This window comes from Carlito syrichta, unplaced genomic scaffold, assembly GCF_000164805.1.
Source record: "Carlito syrichta isolate Samal-C Ts95f unplaced genomic scaffold, Tarsius_syrichta-2.0.1 Scaffold305250, whole genome shotgun sequence".
Lineage (NCBI taxonomy): Eukaryota > Metazoa > Chordata > Mammalia > Primates > Tarsiidae > Carlito > Carlito syrichta.
Genome location: NW_007249346.1, coordinates 175,033 through 194,407, shown reverse-complemented (window position 1 = coordinate 194,407; position 19,375 = coordinate 175,033). Strand labels below are relative to the sequence as shown.

The 19,375-nt window shown below is 37.4% G+C and overlaps 1 protein-coding gene across 6 annotated transcripts in view; it reads left to right on the top strand.

The window, feature by feature from the left end:
* OSBPL9 (oxysterol binding protein like 9) overlaps positions 1–19,375 on the top strand; it is an 89,652-nt gene that overhangs the window by 52,788 nt on the left and 17,489 nt on the right. For 4 of the 6 annotated variants that reach the window (XM_021714132.1, XM_021714129.1, XM_008061432.2 and 1 more), the window contains 4 exons: positions 6,107–6,197; positions 7,383–7,487; positions 11,931–12,090; positions 19,226–19,338. In XM_021714132.1, coding sequence (XP_021569807.1) covers positions 6,107–6,197; positions 7,383–7,487; positions 11,931–12,090; positions 19,226–19,338 — 469 coding nt within the window. Of the gene's footprint in view, positions 1–1,575; positions 1,615–6,106; positions 6,198–7,382; positions 7,488–11,930; positions 12,091–19,225; positions 19,339–19,375 lie in introns of all 6 variants that reach the window. The other 2 variants (XM_021714130.1, XM_021714128.1) reach the window with 1 other exon arrangement.

Sequence of the window (19,375 nt, the reverse complement as noted above, 5' to 3'; positions counted from 1 at the left end):
AAAAAAAAAAAAAAAAAAAGAATTTGAGGGTTTAATTTTGTCAGTTACTTATTGAATATCCTAAGTCTATAGACAAATGCTATTCAATAGGAATATGAGAGCCACAAATGTAATTTAAATTTTTCTTGTAGCCATATTTAAAAAGGTCAAAAGAAACAAGTGAGATTAATTTCAATAATGTATTTTATTAATCCAGTATATCCAAATATCATTTCAGTATGTACTCAGTATAAAAATTCATCGATGAAATAGTTCATGTTCATTTTCTCTCTCCCCACCTCCCCTTTTTTGTTTAAGATCTTCAAAGTCATGGGTATATTTTATACTTCGAGCTAGTAGCATTTCAGGTGTTTAGTAGGCATGTGTTACTAGTAGCTACCAAACTGGACAGCTCAAGGCTAGATTATCCTGTAGGACTGTATTGTCTGACCATAGAGACTTTTTAAGTAGATTATATATCCAGTTATCTTTAGATCCCAGGTTCTCTCCCCAGAACTTTTTTTTTTTTTGCATAGACTTTGTTTTCATCAGTTAATCAATTTCTCATTAGCTTTTTTTAAAAAAAGTTATTGATGTATAATTTATATACTGTAAAGTGCACACTTAAGTGGTTTTTATTATATATATGAAATTGTGTAACCACCACCATAATCTATGTAGCACATTTGTGTCACCCCAAGAAGAAACCCCACACTATCAAGTAGTCATTTCCTTACATTGATGGTCCTTGACCTATAATAGTTTGACTTAGGATTTTTTGAATCCACGATGATGCAAAAGTGTTATGCATTCAGTAGAAACTGTGCTTCGAATTTTGAGTTTGGATTTTTTTCCCCAGGCTAATGATATGTGGTACGATATTCTCTTGCCATGTTGGACATTGGCAGCAAGCCACAGTTCCCAACCAGTGACTACAAGGGTCAGACAAGGGTAAACAACCGTGCTCTGTGCTGTCCTGTGTTACCATATGATTGTGCCCCATTATAGGCTAATGTGAGATTTGCTGTGATGTTTGGTAAGATAGGGATATTAAATACATTTCTGACTTAACAATGTTTCACCTTATGCTGGGTTTATCGAGGTGTAGCCCCATTGTTAGTTGGGGAGCACGTGGACCTCCCTCACTTTGCAACGGTGCTCTCTCCCTCATCTAGCCCTTGGCAACACTGATCTACTTTCTGTCTCTAGATTTGTCTATTCTTAACACTTCACGCAAGTTGAATCTTTTGTGACTGGCTTCTTTCACTTAGCATCATGGTTTCAAGGTTCATCCATTTGGAGATCACTTTCTGCCTGTAATTTTGAGCATGACTACAGTTCTGTGGGATATATCTACAGTTAACTTAATTAAATTTCTGTATAGAGAAATAATTGCCATGTTACTGGTGTTGTTTTGTAGCTGGTATTAGAATTATGTTTGGCTAGGAGTATACAAATAGAATCTTAGTTGAAGCAGAGAAGCAATATTCTAACATTATCATTTACCTAGTAAAATAAGCTTTCTTAATAGGAAAAGTACACAAGGAATTCATAAATGTAAGAATGAAGTTAATATTTTTAACATTTTTCCTTAAGGACCAGAGTAATGCAGAGAAGCACGCAGATGGAATTATAGTAAGTTTAATCTAATCTTTGTTTCCCTTTACTTCTGCAGAGCATTATAACCAGTCATGTCAGGAGAAGCCTGAATTTCTACTCATTTTTCAACGCAAATCATTCTTTTTACCTACTCACTGCTTTTTGTTGTTGACTCTTGCAATTTTCCTTGAGCTCCTAAAATTGGCCATCTTTCAGCAATCATTTGGAAGGGAGATAACAGCCTGAAATTTTTTCTAAGTGTTGGTTCAGATTGAAGTCACTTTGCATGTGTTAACTTGAAGGGTTAATCATGGTATGAAAACTCAGCTTTTACAATTAAATAACGCATAACCTAGTGCTGCATTTCTTGTCAAACTTCTTTTTTCTTCATACAAAAGGGGGGTGCACTATTGAAATGTATCTTTATCAAGTATATTTATAGGTTCCTATTATTTTCTTATTTTTTTTTAATTTGTATTGTGTTAACTATCATGGTCAACGTGGAATAGACTGCATTTTTGTTGAGTTACAACTTGAAGTCTTTCATTTACAGCCATTTTCTTATTCTTTTCTCTCTTGTCTTTTTACCCTTCCTTATATACAACTTCCCCTCTAAAAAGAAAATTTTGTAGTTAATATTTCCCAGCTGGAAATAAAAGAGTTTGAAGGTTTGTAGTTTGTGCTACCTAGTTCTGTGGTAACTGTGAGTGACTTCTGTTCAGACTGTATTTCTGAAACAGGAGGCAGCCTCTTTTTTTTTGTCCTGGGCTTCACAGTGTCAGCTTCTCTGAGATCTGGAAACACATTTTGTAAATCTTCAAAAATAACTCATGATTATACTTGAAAAAAATGAGAATGTTATCTTTATATTTGCTTTAAATGTAAAAAATTTTAAACTTCTATATTGTTTGCATATTTCTTAAGAAAGCAGAGATAAGATAAGCATTATTGAAATTTGAATTAAATACATTGAAACTTTTCTCAGTTCAAAGCTGAAGATTGTGAGCCTCATGAGAAAGACTGTGTTGTCTAGCATTTCATGGTTCCCAAAGACTCCTAAGAAGAATCATGTTGGTTGTTATTTTTATCTTTTTTCTTCTCAAAACCAAATTACTTCATATTATGTTTAAAAATAGGCAGGGTTTTATAAAGCATACCAAAAATATTTGATCATTTGCAATTAAAAACATCTAGAAAATTTATGCTCAGAAAAAATTTAAACTTGTAGCAAAATATATTTGAATCCTTTGTTTAAGGGACTATTTATTTATTTTATTTTGAGGAAATAAAAGAACTGTTCATAGTTTCAGTCTTAGAGATAGACTGCTTGGGTTTAAACTAAACAGCCCTGCCATTCACTATCTATGTGAGCTTGGGCAAGTTACTTAACCTTTCTGAGTCGTAATTTCCTCTTCTATAAAGAAAGCTGAAATACTAAGAAATTTGTTTTAAGGTATAGAATGAGCACATAGTATTCAATAAATGTTAGCTATGCATACATATATGTATATATGCTTTATTATATATTATATTACATGAGTTTCATTAATATCATAGCAGATTAAAGCAGTATTATTGTTTGCACTTCTTAAGCTCTGCACATTCATTTTAAAGCAAGGCATAGACTGTAATGTGACATAGTTTTTACCTGAAGTTGATTGACTGAAGTTGATAAGCATAGCATAGTTATTTTTTCTATCAACAACAAAAAAAAATTGAGTATTGTCAAAAGTCAAAATCACAACAAATTTAGTTGTAGATTTAATTAATGTTTTTTTCAAGATTCGTGAATTGGGGCAGCCTCCATTCTATAAAATAGAATAAGAGACCTCAGTGGGCAATGGCAGCACAGTGGGTCTTGTAAAATGGGAGTAAGGACACAGAGCAATAGAGGAAAAATTGACTGGCCGGCATCAGGTTTGTTTTTCTTTAAGGGTGAAAGCAGAGAGCACTTTCTTGCTACACTGACTCCTTAGGTAGACCAGAATCTACTGTTTTTAGAAAAAAAAAACTGGTCTATTTTGGGATCTCCTTGTTTCTTAGAGTTTCAGTTTTAGAATGTGACAGTTAACATGAGTGACTCCGTTTTGTTTTGGTCGAGTCTTTTGGGGCCTAGTGCAGGAGCTCAGTCCAAAGTTGAGCTTCCCATAATTTTTGTTTAGCAATACAGAAATGTCTTGAAGTATTTTCTTTGGTTGACAAGCCTAATCGTAGAACATTTCATCCGAAAAAAAAAAGATTACATTCAAAAGATAGAATTCTGGTCTCCTGTTCCAAAGTGATTTTATTTCTTAGTCTTTTCAGTGGGACAGGTAAGGAGATGATATATTTTCTCTCCTGTGGAACAGAGTGTTAATAGGGGGTTTTGCCTTTATAAAGCATTTGGAATCCTTTGGAGAAAAGCACTGTGTGAATAAGGAACTTAAGAACAATGCCAAGACTGTTGAGATACTCATTTAGTTATCATGGCTTGGTCCCATATCTGAAAATATAATCAGTGCAATAACCAGAAAACCCACAGCAACCATATAAATCCAGAGTCTTTGCAGTCGGGGAAATTGAGGTCCATAGAGGATTAGAGACTTAAGGATTCTAAGGAATCAAAATTCATGTCTCTGTTTCTTTGTTTTTTTCAGTGCTTCAAAACATTCGCATCTTCTCTTTTCTGGGTTTTGATCATTACTGATTGTTTTCAGGGCATCTTTGCTAAGTATCCTTTTTTTCCAGTTATAATATTATGGTAGACTGTTGTAGTGACAAGAATCAGAATTCTTGTGTTCAGGTCTCTTGATTTAAGAGAGTTGATTTAATGATTTTTAAATATTCATGTAGAGAAAGGATTTTTTTGTTTAAATTTTTAAAAAACTTAGATGTTAAATGAGAATACTACAAAGACTTTACCATTATCTCAGTTTTTACTGTTAAGTGCTTTTAAGTTTTTACAAATACTTTTGGGTTTATTCATTGGCAAAATGTTTCCCTCATAATTTCATTTTGTATTTTGTGTTGTAAGCGCTACCTAATACATATTTGAAGTTTAGTTTTCCAGATTAAGAAAATGTAAATAACTTACTTTTTTTTTTGAGCCAGAGTTTCACTCTGTCGCCCAGGCTGGAGTGTAGTGGCACACTCATGGGCATCGCAACTTGCTGGGCTCAGGCGATCCATCTGCCTCAGTCTTCCAAGTATCTAGAACTACAGTTGCGCGCTACCACGCCTGGCTAATTTTTTGATTTGTTGTATAGATGAGGTCTCGCCATGTTGCTTAGGCTGGTCTCAAACCCCTGAGCTCAGGCAATCCTCTTGCCTTTGCCTCCCAAAGTGCTGGGATTACAGACTTGAGCCACCACGCCCAGCTGAGAACTTTTTTTTTTTTAAGAATTTTTATTTCTTGAGTTTGAACAGTTTAGTCTTCTAAATGATGGATCTGAACTTTACTCTGACAAAAGCCTTGGTTTAAAATCTCCCCTTATTCCCCACTTCACCCTCCCAAATCATAAGCCATGCCGTCTTGTTTTTAAAATGTCTTCATGTTGTCAGAATAATTTCTTGGCTTGGAATCAGAGAAACGTGGACTCCCCTCTCCCCAAGTTTGATTTTTTTTCCCTCTCTCTTCTAAGTCCTCCGAAAGAAAGCCCTGTTTCCCACACTCCCCAATTGGGAGACATCTCTTTCTCTTTAGTGACCATAAAACTAGACACCTATGAGGTCAGCCCTCAGCATCCAAGGATTTAGCTAACTGGATTGAAAATATGTGGAGTAAAAAGTTGCCTCTGTACTGAACATGTGTAGACTTTTTTCCTTGTCATTACTCCCTGAATACTACAGCATAACAACAATTTATGTTGTATTAGGTATCAGAAGTAATCTAGAAATGATTTAAGTTATACAAGAGGATATGCATAGGTTATATGCAGATACTACATTACATCATTTTATGACAGGCACTTGGGCATCTGTGGGTTTTGGTATCCTCAGGGATCCTGGAACCAAGCCCCTGATGCCAAGGGACAATCTTCTCTGTGGTGTATTATGATGAAAGGTAGCAGGAGGGTGGAGTGGGAGGATTAGGTTATAGGTTATAGGAGGTGCAGGTGCATTAACTGGTTGCAGATAGAAGGCTTAACACCAGAGCAGGAGAGAGAGAGCTTCTTCATCTTTGATAGAGAAACAGTGTTTGTGGTGAATTAAGAATTTGAGAAGCACTGAAGTGAATTGAGGGGTTATTATTTTGGTTTCCCGAAATCTACCACGTCATCTTACAACTCCTACGTTTTTTCATTTAACTTTACCTTCTTCTGTGACAGAGACTCATTCATTTCTCTCTCCTTACTATGCTTTGTTAAAGGAATTCTTCCGCTTCTGTATAGAAAAGGTGTTTCATTTCTTCTTTGTATTTTAATCAGCATATCTATATAGCTACCGTCAGGATTTTGCTGTCAGAAATGTGGGCGTTTCATTCACTTGGGAGGGTCATCATGAGAAGGGCATTTAATTAAATATAACATTCTGTGTTTCTTTATCTCAGAGTACTATTAATCCAGTAGATGCAATATATCACCCTAGTCCTTTGGAACCTGTGATCAGCACAATGCCTTCCCAGACTGTCTTACCTCCAGGTACAGAATTTGGAAAATGTTTCATAGATTCACTGATGGGAAAAAAAAAAACGTAATTTGTGTGACTGTCATAGTAATCTTACCTCTTGTTGTTCGTATTGTTTTCTTTGTTTTTTGTTTGTTTTAATAAAATGAATCACAAAAATATACAGCTGAAAATGAACTAGAAAAAGTGGTAGTGGTTTTTTGGTATTGGGACCTTTGAAGTATGGCAGAAGGGGTTTTGGTTTTCAAAGTGAGATGGAAAACAAACATGGTTACTTAGACTTGGCTTAGCTCCTAAGACAGAATCCTGTGACTCAGAATTCATGACTAAAATTTCAGAGAAAAATTAATATACCTTAATAAGGATAATCCAAGGATGTTGTGTTTTCAGGTACTTCTTATAGCTCTGAACCACATAGACAGTTTGTTCATGGTAGATTTTAAGATAACGAGGAAGGGAAGAATGAAATTTATGATGCTTGCTGATAAAGTGGGCCGGGTATAGTGACTTATGCCTGTAATCCCAGTACTTTAGGAGGCCCAGGCAGGAGGATTGCTTGAGCTGAGTAGTTCAAGACCTGCCTGGACAACATAATGAAACCTCATCTCTACCAAAAAAAAAAAAAAGACTTGTCATCAGGGCACACACCTGTAGTGTCAGCTACTCAGGAGACTGAGATGAGAGGGTGAGCTGAGTCCAGGAGGTCAGGGCTGCAGTGCACTATGATCATGCATGCCTTTGCACTCAGGCCAGGAAAACAGAGCAAGACTCTCAAAAAAAACAAACTTATAAGTATGTGAAGTTGTTTTGTGAAGTTTTGCTCCTTAAGAGAATTAGATTATTATCTCTCAAGAGACTATAGAGGTGGAGGTGCCCATTTCAGACTTCATGTGGTTTGAAGCTCAGAGATATATTATCATCAGAAGCATTTGCTAGCTTACAGAGCAGTCGTACAAGGTCATCAGCCTGCCATGGCTGGTCTTTTGCTGTCCTGCCATGATATATCCCAGTGCTCTGCAACATAACCTCATTTAGTTTAAGAGGCTATGAGGTGAGAACGAAGGAGTAGCATGAAACTGGACTTCATGGAACCTCATTTCAAATTGTTCTGGTCTTTAGGATTTTGAATCCTAAACAACTGCAGTCAGCAGAGTGTTTGGCTGTTTCTCTAGCTTATTTTGCATATTTCAATCTCCTAGAACCTGCTCAGTTGTGCAAGTCAGAGCAGCGTCCATCTTCACTGCCAGTTGGACCTGTATTGGCTACCTTGGGACATCATCAGACTCCAACACCAAATAGTACAGGTACAGCTTTGTGTCATTCCTTTATTTCTTGTAACTCCCTGTTACTATTTGAGACTTGTGTTTGACCTCTGATGGGGTGAGTTGAAAATATGTGTTGTCCGTTTATCTTAGTTTTAACATTATAATTCCATATATGAAGTGTTTAACTTTGTGATTGAACCAGAAGCTTTAGAGTAATTATAATTAAAATAAAATAAAATATGACAGAATTTTGTTTGTTTACCTTGGGATTTATTTGGGGAATCTCTATTGACTTTTTTTAAATGTACTCAATTAGCCAGGTGTGGTGGCACATACCTGTAGTCCCAGCTACTCAGGAGGTTGAGGCAGGAGGATCACTTGAATCCAGGAAGTTGAAGCTTCAGGGAGCTGAGATCATGCCACAGCATTGCAGCCTGGGTGGCAAAGTAAAACCCTGTCTCAAAAAGAAAAGTACTCAAGCTAGACTTGCAGAATTTCTCATTATAAAGGAGTCAGCTGAATGGAAGTATAGAGAATAAACACTGAACATCTTCTCCACTCTCCCTACTCTAATCTCCTTGGATTATGTGTTTTTTATTGTCATTTTGCCTTAATCTAAACAAGATCATGTGGCTCTTTTTCTTTAGCAGAGAGCGCTTAGAAAGCTTTCCATGTTCGTATAGTTAGGTCTCTGGCATTCTTTTTACAGCTGCCGGCAGGTATTGCTTGTTTTCTTCACTGATGGACATTTGTTTCCAGTATTTTTCTGTTATAGGCAATACTTCAGTGTTATCCTTGCACAGCATCCGTGGTACATGTGTATTTTTTAAGGAAACATTTATCAGTCTTTTATTTTTCTGCCAATTTTATAGGCAGAAAAAAGATACTTCATTTTAATTTGCATTTTCTTAATTCATTTAGACTTACAGTCTTTATTTTTTCTTTATACTATTTAGGGATACTAACAATGTTACAGATTAGATTTTTCTTTTTTTTTTTTGAGTTGGAGTCTCACTCTGTCGCCCAGACTGGAATGCAGTGGCCGCTCCCTGCCACCGCACCCTCGACCTGCTAGGCTCCGGCGATCCTTCCGCCTCAGCCTTCCAGGTAGCCGGAATTACAGGCATGTGCTACCATGCCCGGCTTTTTTTTTGATTTATTGTAGAGATGAGGTCTCGCTACCCAGGTGGGTCTCAAACTTGTGGGCTCAGGCAATCCACTCACCTCAGCCTCCCAAAGGCACAGGATTACAGGCTGAGCCACTGAACCCGGCTTAGATTTTTCTTTTTTAAAAACTAATTAAATGTATGTTGAATAACCTGTAGAACCAAACTCAAGGGAACACGCGGTGCTTTTGTCCCTGTTAAGCCTAGAGACCAAAACCAGAGCCCAAACTACTCTCGAGTAGGTGGGAGAGCAGCCCCTATTGTTCCTTCATGGATCTTTATTTCCCCTGGGGTAGAGTTTTTCTTATATAATAATGAATAATTACCATGTGATTTTAGGCTCCATTTTAAAGTTTGAATTGAATTAATAAAGGTACTGATGCTGTTACTTTGGTTTTTAATATTTAATAGCATGAGAGGATGCCTGAAAGGAAAAAGGTCAACATTAGTTCTCTTACTTGAAGTTTTTGGGAAAATGCAATTTGAAGATGTTGTGATGTTTTGGCTAACTTCTTATAAAGTGGTACCAAGCCAGGCATGGGGGCTTACACCTGTTATCCCAGCATTTTGGGAGACCAGGGCAGGAGGATCTCTTGAGCCCAGGATTTCAAGACAAGCCAGGGCAACATCGCAAGACCTTGTCTCTACAAAAAAACCTTAAAAAATTAGCTGGGTGTGGTGGTGCATGCCAGTAGTCCCAGTACTTGGGAGGCTGAAGCAGACGGATCGCCTGAGTCTAGGAGGTCAAGACTATGGTAGGCAGTGATTGTTCCACTGTACTGTAGCCTGGGCAACAGAATGAGACCCTGACTCAAATAAATAAATAAATAAAACTAGTATCTGTTTTTTGTTGTTGTTGTATTTTTATGTCAGAATTTTGAAACAGCCAGAATTTGTCTGTTTGAAAATACTTAAAACTAGTTACAAACTTTGAAAAAGTGAGGGCCTCTTCCTTTTTTTTTTTTTTAAATTAAGAAAGCAGGATTTATTGAGAGGACAGAAAAGCTCCCACAGCAGGAGAGGAACCAAGAGGGTTGCCCTCTTCCTTATACACATTAATTTTAGTAAAAATTATCCCAGAAGATAGAGATTATCTTCTGAAAATTATTTCAGTTAGAAGATATTTTAAAAATCTATTATTTTAGAAGAGATATCATGCTTACAATCACTGTAGCCTTGGTCTGCTGGACTCAGACAGATCCTTCTGCCTCAGCCTTCCAAGTTGCTGGAACTACAGGCATGCCCCACTACCCCAGGCTAGTTTTTTTATTTATTGTAGAGATGAGATCTTGCCAAGTTGCCCAGGCTGGTCTCAAACCCCTGGGCTCAGGCAATCCTCTTGCCTCTACCTCCCAAGGTTCTGGAATTACAGGCGTGTGCCACCATGCCTGGCCTGATTTTTTCATCTTAATATCATCTTCTCTACCTTTATTTCTTTATCTCTCTCACTCATACAAAAAAGTAACAGATAAGAAATCATGTGCTTTGCTCTCATAAATCATTCTCAGCTCTTTTGTTTGCATTTCCCACTCAAACTCAGATTCTTCCTAGATGCATTTTCAGTTGCGTGTTCACCTGGAGTGTTTGCATGTTATTTAATCATTTGTAACTCTTAGGCTATTTTTTCCTATTCCAATCAGAGAAAATTTCCAGCCAGGCACGGTGACTCACACCTATAATCCCAGCACTTTGGGAGGCCGAGGTGAGGGGATTGCCTGAGCCCATGGGTTCAGACCAGCCTGGGCAACTTGGCAAGACCTCATCTCTACAAGAAATTTTTAAAAAAAATTAGCTAGGCATGGTGGCGCGGACCTGTAGTTCAGCTACTTGAAAGACTGAGACAGAAGGATCATCTGAGCCAGCAGTTAGAGGCTGTGGTGCCTGTGAGTGTGCCACTGCCATCCAGCCTGGGTGACAGAGTAAGACTCTGGCTCTAACTCTAACAATTCTAAAATAAAATAAAATAAAATAATAAATAAAATATCCAGAGCCACTCATAAATTTTTAGCCCATTCCTACATATATGGTTCAATAACTTATGGAGAAGAACAGATTAGTCTGCCACATTTAGTTGTCATATTCACAAAGATATTTTTAACATAATACAAAAAGTTTACCCCCTAAAAGGTAAAGCTTATTTTGGAAATTCCAAAGGTAGCTCAACTTAGCAAACAACTTTAAATTCTTTTTTTCTCTAAAAGAAGAACTAAGAGGAAAAGGAAATGTTCTCTCTCTCTTTTTTTTTTTTTTTGATTCTGCTCAGGCTCAGGCATTCCTCTCACTCCTCTCACCTCGGCCTCCCAATTTTAGGCGTGAACCACTGGACCCAGCCCTCTGGATTTATTTGTATGCTGTCTTCAGTGTCTTCCAGAACTTTGGCCCTGGATTTAGATTGCCAGCAATGACTTAATCAAATTTAATATTCACCAGACAACTGTAGTAGATTGATACAAATTACCTGACAGCACATAGATGCTCAGTAAATTGATCACTCTACTGGTTTGGTCTATTTGATCCTTTTTTTTTTTCCTGTTCTTTATTACTTGGCAAGGTACCAGATGATCATCTCAGAGATTCTTTCTCTGGATCTCCATTAATTTCTGTTTCTTCAGTTAGACTGTTTAGGAGTAGAAAGATATTTTTCTGAGTCTTTTCTACATTTTTCTTATAATAGCCCTCTGTTTTTATCTCTGTCCCTAAACCCCAAGCATCTGTCTTAGGTGGAAAAGAAGTTAGGAATTTGGATGATATGTGTGTTTTCTATGTGACTGCAAAAAAATATTGGTGAAAAAGAAGTTAGGAATTTGGATAGTGAAAAAAAGTTAGGAACTTAGATGGTGTGTGTATGTGACTGCAAAAAAAGTATTGACTGATGATGAGTATGATATGCTGAGCAATATTTTAATGTTCCTGTGGTCTTGGGATTCTTTCCATTTTGCATTCCTATTCACTTGCTGCTACATCTTTAGGTATCTGGATCTTCAGGGCAAAATATAAGACTTGGCTTCCCATTGGTACTGGTGTCTGTTGTGGGACTTCTAACACCAAAACTCGTGTAATCAAAAGAGCTCTCCACCTAACATTAGAGATAAATTAAGCTTTAATTGTAAAAGGAGGACATAGTTTTTTTTTTTCCATTTATTTAAAAGGCTATGTCCCCTTTCTGTAACATAATTTGCATTTTTCTGTGTGTAGTATAAAGGTTAATATTCTTTACAAATAGTGTGGAGATCTTTATCAACTTAACCAAACTCTTTCTGATTTCTTCCCCTCAGTCACCACATAATTTTCTAATTAAAACTTTTTAACTTCGTAGGCAGTGGCCATTCACCACCTAGTAGCAGTCTTACTTCTCCAAGCCATGTCAACTTGTCTCCAAATACAGTCCCAGAGTTCTCCTATTCTAGCAGTGAAGATGAATTCTATGACGCGGATGAATTCCATCAAAGTGGCTCCTCTCCAAAGCGCTTAATAGAGTAAGTAGATGAATGAAGTACCTTCGTAAATGACTCCCTTGATTTTTAAAAATGTAACTTGGTTTTAGGACTGGTATTAATGATAGACTTGCCTTATTACTCAGGAACAATAAAAAGGACAACTTATTTTCTAATATGCTTTTTATTGCTATATAATAGTGATATGGACAGCTTATTTTTAGTTGGCTCATTGAATAAAGCCAGTTCCATGAAAGTTTTGATTTTACTCCTGACTTAATCCAAATGGAATAAATAGCATCAGCATTAGGAGAGAATCTAATGAGAGTGAATAAGCTATGAAGTATTATACAAATAAGAGGTTACTATCCTTTTTTTTAAATTGGAGTGGAGATATTCAAATATAGGTGTTGAATATAGGTGTTGAATACAGGCACTGTCCTAGATGGAAGGATGGTATAGAGGCTAAAAGACCCAGACCCTGTTCATAAGGAACTTGGGGAACAGACAGACATTTAGAATCCAGTAGGATACGTGGTATGGTGTCTGAGTCCATTCAGGCTGCTATAACAAAATACTCTAACTTGGGTGGCTTATAAACAACAGAAATTTATTTCTCACAGCATTAACAAGCAAAAGGGGCATGCTGCCCAGTATGCTAAAAACCAACGCTATGACCCAGGTTTTTGGGAGAAGAAAAGCTTTTTATTGCAATTTGGCTCACGGGGAGACAAGTGCAGCTCAATTTTGTCTCTTTAAACTGGCTTTAAGACAGTAATTGTATTAGGAAAGGTTTAGGGGTCGTTTCTGAGATTAGTAGGTGATTCGTGGAAGGAAGTAGGAGGTCTGTGCAGTTATCTCTTCATGCTACCTGTGCAGTTGTCTCTTCATGCTACCTCATGGATCGCATGTGCAAATTTGGGAGTAGTTAGTATGAAACATGCAGTGGCAGTTTGGGCTGTGACCTTAGCAAACTGGTTCTGCGCAGACTCTAATTGGCTATGTTGGTTCCAACGATTTCAGTCAGTTTTGTTAGCTTACAAGTGGAGGGAGTTTCAGCATTTCACCAAATTGTTGTTGTTGTTTTATTTGCCATCCTGCAAACTCAAGAATTTCTGTTAGTTGCTTGTCTCTGGAACATGATTCCAACAGTTCTGGATGCTGGGAAGTCCAGGTTGAAGGCACCAGCAGATTTGATAGCTGATGAGGGGCCAAGTCATAGTTCATAGATGGCTGTCTTCTCACTGTGTCCTCACTTGGCAGAAAGGGACTGAGAGAGCCCTGTGGGGTCTTTTTTATAAAGGCTGTAATCCCATTTATGAGGCTACCACCTCATGACCTAATCACTTCCCGCAGGCCCCACGTTGTAATGCAGTCACATTGGTGACTAAGTTATGACGTATGAATTAGAGGGACATGGAACACTTTGAAGTTTTGAGAATCAGGGAAGGATTTCCAGAGGAGGGAGGAGGATATGATCCTAAGGTGAACTGTGGATAAGTAAAGAGAATGGAAACGAGTAGGAGAGATGGGGAAATGGAAATGTTCTTATGCAGATGGAGCCCTATTCAAAAGGCCTAGAAGCCAGGGAAGCTTGCTTTCTTTGGGGAGCTATACTTAGAGCAGTTTAGTATGACTGAAGCTTAATGAGTGGTGAGTAGTTAAAAAAAAAAAAGATGCCAAAGAGGTTGGCAAGGGCCAGGGCATGAAAGAATCTTTGAACCTTTTAAGAGTTTTGAATATTTTCTCATGCATTGTGGCAGGTCTGCATTTTAGAAAGGTAGATTTAGATATAGAATTAAATTTAGATATAGAATTTATCTATATCTAAATTATAGGTTTAATTTATTTCTAAATTATAGATTTAATTATATATATCTAAATTATAGATTTAATTTAGATATAGAATTAAATGCAGGGGTACTGGATTATAGCTTGGGAGGCCAGCCAACATTTGAGAGTAAGTGGATGATGTCGCTGACCTGCAATGAGGGACCAGTGTCAGGAACAGAGGGAAGTGCGTGGTTCCAGCGACACAGGCGGGCAGATTTTCACAGATTCTGATGATAGGTGCTCTCACGTTAAGAAATGTGACCTGCTGTACATGACTGAATGAACGATAGGCATCTACATGGTACAGAAAAAGTTTAACAGGCATTTACATGATGGCTAATAAGCAAAACACTTTTCAGCCTCAATGACGTACAGGTTGTTATGGTTAAATCTAGATTCCGGAATCTCAGAAAGAATGGGTTTTAAATCTGTTTTGCTTCAAAAGTGTGCGACATTGCTCAGTTTACTGTGTAATCTTCAGTTTCTTCATTTGTAAAATGAACATGATAAGAGTTTCAACTTCAGGAGGTCACTGTGAACATTTAAGTGAGAATAATATAACAAGTGCTTAAAATAGTGTCTGGCACATAATCATAAACACTCAATAAGTAATAGCTGTTATTTTTATTATTAATTTTACTTGTGTGTGTTATAGATGTATTTGGCTTTATTTTTGTGGGATATTTTTTCCACTTCTGCATTCTCGGGGTTGGTACCATTGCTATAGCTAGGATTTTTGTTAGTGAAAATAGTATAGATTTGGAAATAACTAAATATGAATTTGCAATCTAAGTACCATCAGCCAGTCCATAGACCTTGAATGTTGGTTTCTTCTTCTTCTTTTTTTAATTTAAAAAGTTTTTATGTTATTGTTGCTTTTTTGAATTGGAATGTCACTGTGTTGCCCAAGCTAGAGTACTGTGGCATGATCACGACTCACCGCACCTGCAACCTCCTGGGTTCAGGTGATTCTTCCACCTCAGCCTCCCAAGTAGCTGGGACTACAGGCACATGTCACCATGCCTGGCTATTTAAAAAAAATTTTTTTTTTTTCGTAGAGATAGTGTCCAGGCTAGTCTCGAACTCCTGGGCTCTAGCAGTCCTTTTACTTTGGCTTCCCAAAGTGCTGGGATTACAGGTGTGAGTCACTACACCTAGTCTGGTTTCTTTAAATAAGAAATATCATATAGGACCCTAGTTCTCTTACTTGTACACCTGAATTGAAAAATATGGCATTCATATACAGTTGTATCATAACTGCTCAATATCTCAGCATTTATACAGAACATGACTTTGTTGGTTCTTAAAGTTTTCTTGGCTTAGTGGATCAAATTCAGCTTTCGAATGTGGAAAAAAGTGAAATGGATGTGCTCTAGGTGAACACATATGGTTAAGACATGGAACTTGAGTTAAAAGGGAGGTTTGAATGTACAACAGAAGAAGACCAGTTTAACAGAAAGAGTTTTGTTTTGTAGCTTGGTTTTTTTTTCTTCTTGTGGTATGTTAAGAGATAAACTATTGAGACATCATTATTAGCAGTTTGCCCATAGAAATTTCACTTTAACTTTTAAAAAATTTTAATGATAATAGGGATCAAGGAAAATAAGCATTTTAAAGAAAATTCCAAAGTAAAAGGTTATTATTAATTTTTAAAGGGTTCCATCTTTGTTTTATTTAAAACAGAATTAGAAATGATTTCCGACACCAAACATGAGCTTTTATTTTAAACAAAATACAATTGAGTTATCACTTGCTAGTAAGACTCATCTGTCCATCCTCTAAAAGCATATGACTATACAGTGAAAGCTGGATAATATGTGGTTAGGTTCTTAGAACATCACTGATAGTCACTCTCTGGCCCCAGTTTAAGGGATTCTCCTGAAATGTTTATGAAATAGAAATATTTAAAACCCTTTTCTGTAGCTCCCATAATAGTCATGTTTCCAGAGTCACCTGCAGGCCCACGAGTTTCTCCTGTTCTTCCTTTTAAACTTCCTTCTCTATGCTCTTCCAGGCCCCTGTCCCATAACAAACACAGCTCGTGAACCCCTCATTTGAAAGGGCCTGGAGTCAAGTTTTATGTCTAGCTAACCCACTCTGGGTTCCTTTTCTCCCTCAGTTTCGTACTCTCCATATATATTCGAATCTGGAAACCCTGAATGGTAGGGACTACAGATACAGATGTTTTCTTTTGGCAGCAGTGTTCTGTTGGCTTGTTTTTTGTTTTATTTTTAATGGGGCTTTAAGTCTTTTCAGATTAGGCTGCTGACTACAGCTCCATATTGTTTATGTCTTGGCCCTGTTCACATACCTTTGTTCTCTGCTTGGCTTCTGTAGGCTTTTGAGCTGTGACATCTGCTGGTCAACTGCTGCCACTAGTTTTGTAACGCCGAGGTCACATTTCTGTGGTTTTTTTCCTCTTTCTGAAGAAAGAGAACTTGAAACTTATGTCCTTTTACTATTTTATGTCTAAAGACTAATAGTAGCGAACACTTCTGTGTGAACTATGTTATTTAGCAGTATGGCTTACATGTCTATAAATCAGATAAAAATACTTGTTGGAAAGAACTTGTGCTTTGGAGCCAGACATTCCTTTGAAATGAATGTCTGTGTGTTATGAGAGTAATTATGTCTGCTTTGAGTGGCTGAGGAAATACAGACATAACAGTGTGTGGCATATACTCAGTACTCAATAATTTATTGTGATTTAATTCAGCGTTTTAAATGTTTTGGTATGCTTTATTTATTTTTTATGCCCAAATGCTACACAACTTAGCCTATTGCAGATAAAACTTTCCTGTATGCCTTGATATTGTTGTTGACTTTAGCTGTATTCTTTAAATCTTTTGTCCTGAACAAGATAAACTATGGAATGACTGAGAATTTATCCCATTCTTTATTCATCTTCACTTTATTGAGTATTTCACTTGACCCAGATGTGGTTTCTTTTTTTTTTTTTTTTTGAGTTGGAGTCTCACTCTGTCACCCAGACTGGAGTGCAGTGGTTGCTCCTGGCCACTGCAGCCTTGACCTGCTGGGCTCCAGTGATCCTTCCACCTCAGCCTTCCAAGTAGCTGGAACTACAGGTGTGCGCTACCACGCCCAGCTAGTTTTTGATTTATTGTAGAGATGAGGTCTTGCCAAGGTGCCCAGGCGGGTCTCAAACCCGCGGGCTCAGGCAATCCACTCACCTCAGCCTCCCAAAGGCGCGGGATTGCAGGCTGAGCCACCGAGCCCGGCTTCAGATGTGGTTTCTAACTCTGGGTAAGGAGAAAAAGCACAGCATAAATAGGTCTGAGTTTAGAATTGAATCTAAAATAAGATTTATGTTATATAGTATCTTGGAGTTTTAGATCAATTGATTTAAATATTGACCTTATTTTGATGATAGAGAACCACAAAACATTTTAAAGATCATTTTCCTGCAGTTCTTTTATTTAATGATAATTAGATTCCTCTTAAGCTAAGTGTTTTGCTCATATTTTCCATTGCTTCTCAAAACTGGTGAGGTAGGCATTAGTTATACTGCCTTGTGATGTATGCTATTAAATTATCAAAAAAGCAATATTTAGTTACTTAAGGAGTTTTGAAAAATAGATCAAGGCCAGTGGTGGCTTAAGCCTGTAATCCCAGCACTTTGGGAGGTCAAAGTGAGGGAATTGCCTGAGCCCATGGGTTCAAGAACAGCCTGGGCAACTTGGCAAGACCTCATCTCTACAATAAATCAAAAAATTAGCCGGGAGTCGTAGTTTATGCCTGTAGTTCCAGCTCCTTGGAAGGCTGAGGCGTAATGATAGCCTGAGCCCCCAGCAGGTTGACGCTGGGGTGACCATGAGTGTGCCACTGCACTCCAGCCTGGGCAACGGAGTGAGACTCCAACTTAAAAAAAAAAAAAGAAAGAAAAGAAAAATAAATCAAAAGAAAGTAAGTAACCTGGGCAAACTGTGTTTAAATTAGAATACATAATATATTCTAGTATTATAATATTATAGTATTCTAATATAAGCAGAGTCTTTTTAGGGCAGTGCTGCTATTCTGTGTCATGTAATATAGTGGTGGTTGCATGTCGTCATACATTTGTCAAAACTCACAGAATACACAACTCCAAGAGTGAACCTTAAGGTGAACTATGACTCTGAGTGATCATGATGCATCAGTGTAGACTCATGGGTTGTGACAAATTCACCACTTTGGTGTGGGGTGTTGCCAGTAAGGGGGGTTGTACGTGTGCAGGACCAGGGAGTATATGGACACGCTCTGTTCTTTCTGTTCAGTTTTGCTGTGAACCTGAAACTGCTTTATAAAATAAAGTTTATTAATTTTAAAAATCAAAAGAATGCAGGTAACAAGGGCAACTATGTGGAGATTAGAATACATCTGCTTCACACCTGCAGATATGTAAAAAGATTGTTATTATACTAGATGTGTACAATTTTATAAATATAAATACATTTGGTTTCTGCTTTTAAATAAGTTAACTGTATGCCTTTCTGATAATTCCTTTATTTATGTACAAATACTAGCTGGGTATGATAGCACACGCCTGTAGTCCCAACAACTCAGGAGACTGAGGTGGGAGGATCGCTTGAGGCCAGGAATTCAAAACAGCCTGGACAACATAGTGAGACCCTGTCTCTACAGAAAATATAAATTTATAAATACACACACACTCACACCCACTCTTACCTGAGTACGTTATGATCACAGGTATAATAATGTCATAAAAGAAGCTTTCTTGAGACCTGTCAACCAGCTCATAAAGCCAGTTACCATAAATTTACTTGTAAAAATAATAATACTTTTTTATTTTATAATTCAAAGTACATTTTTGGGGGGGCAGAGTGTTAATACCAACATAGGCTTTTATCAGAGGATCTCAAAAATAAAGACAAGACATCTTTCTGAAACTATTTAGTGCTAGACTATTGCCATTTTTAAGTTTCTGGAAATTGTTGCCAAGAATTGTGACAAATCTATCTGCTTTTATACAAACTAACAAAATCAGAAAATGAACTCTAGTTTTAAACTTAGATGCAGAGGCAAAAATCTCGTGAATTTCTGATGATCTTCAGACCTTGCCTTTCAACATGGCTTTGTTGAGCACACCCTATGTATAAAGCACAAGCAAGAGACTTGATCATCAGACTTGACGGTTTACAGTATTGAAATGAGGGAGGCAGGGGGAAGTTGGAAAGTGTATATCTACAAGTATATAACCGACTGTCAGTATCTAGTCTGTTTCTGTCACCTGTCTGGATATTTTGGTTCTGAGTGGCTTTGTAGATGTCTGCTGTGGTTCTCAATTGCTTTCTTCTGCTTACGAAGGTGATTCGTGTCTTTATAGTTCTTCTGGGTCTGCCTCAGTGTTGACACACAGCAGCTCGGGAAACAGTCTGAAGCGGCCAGATACCACAGAATCTCTGAATTCATCCATGTCCAATGGAACAAGTGATGCTGGTAAGTGACCTCTGAGAATTTAACTTTTTTTCTTAAA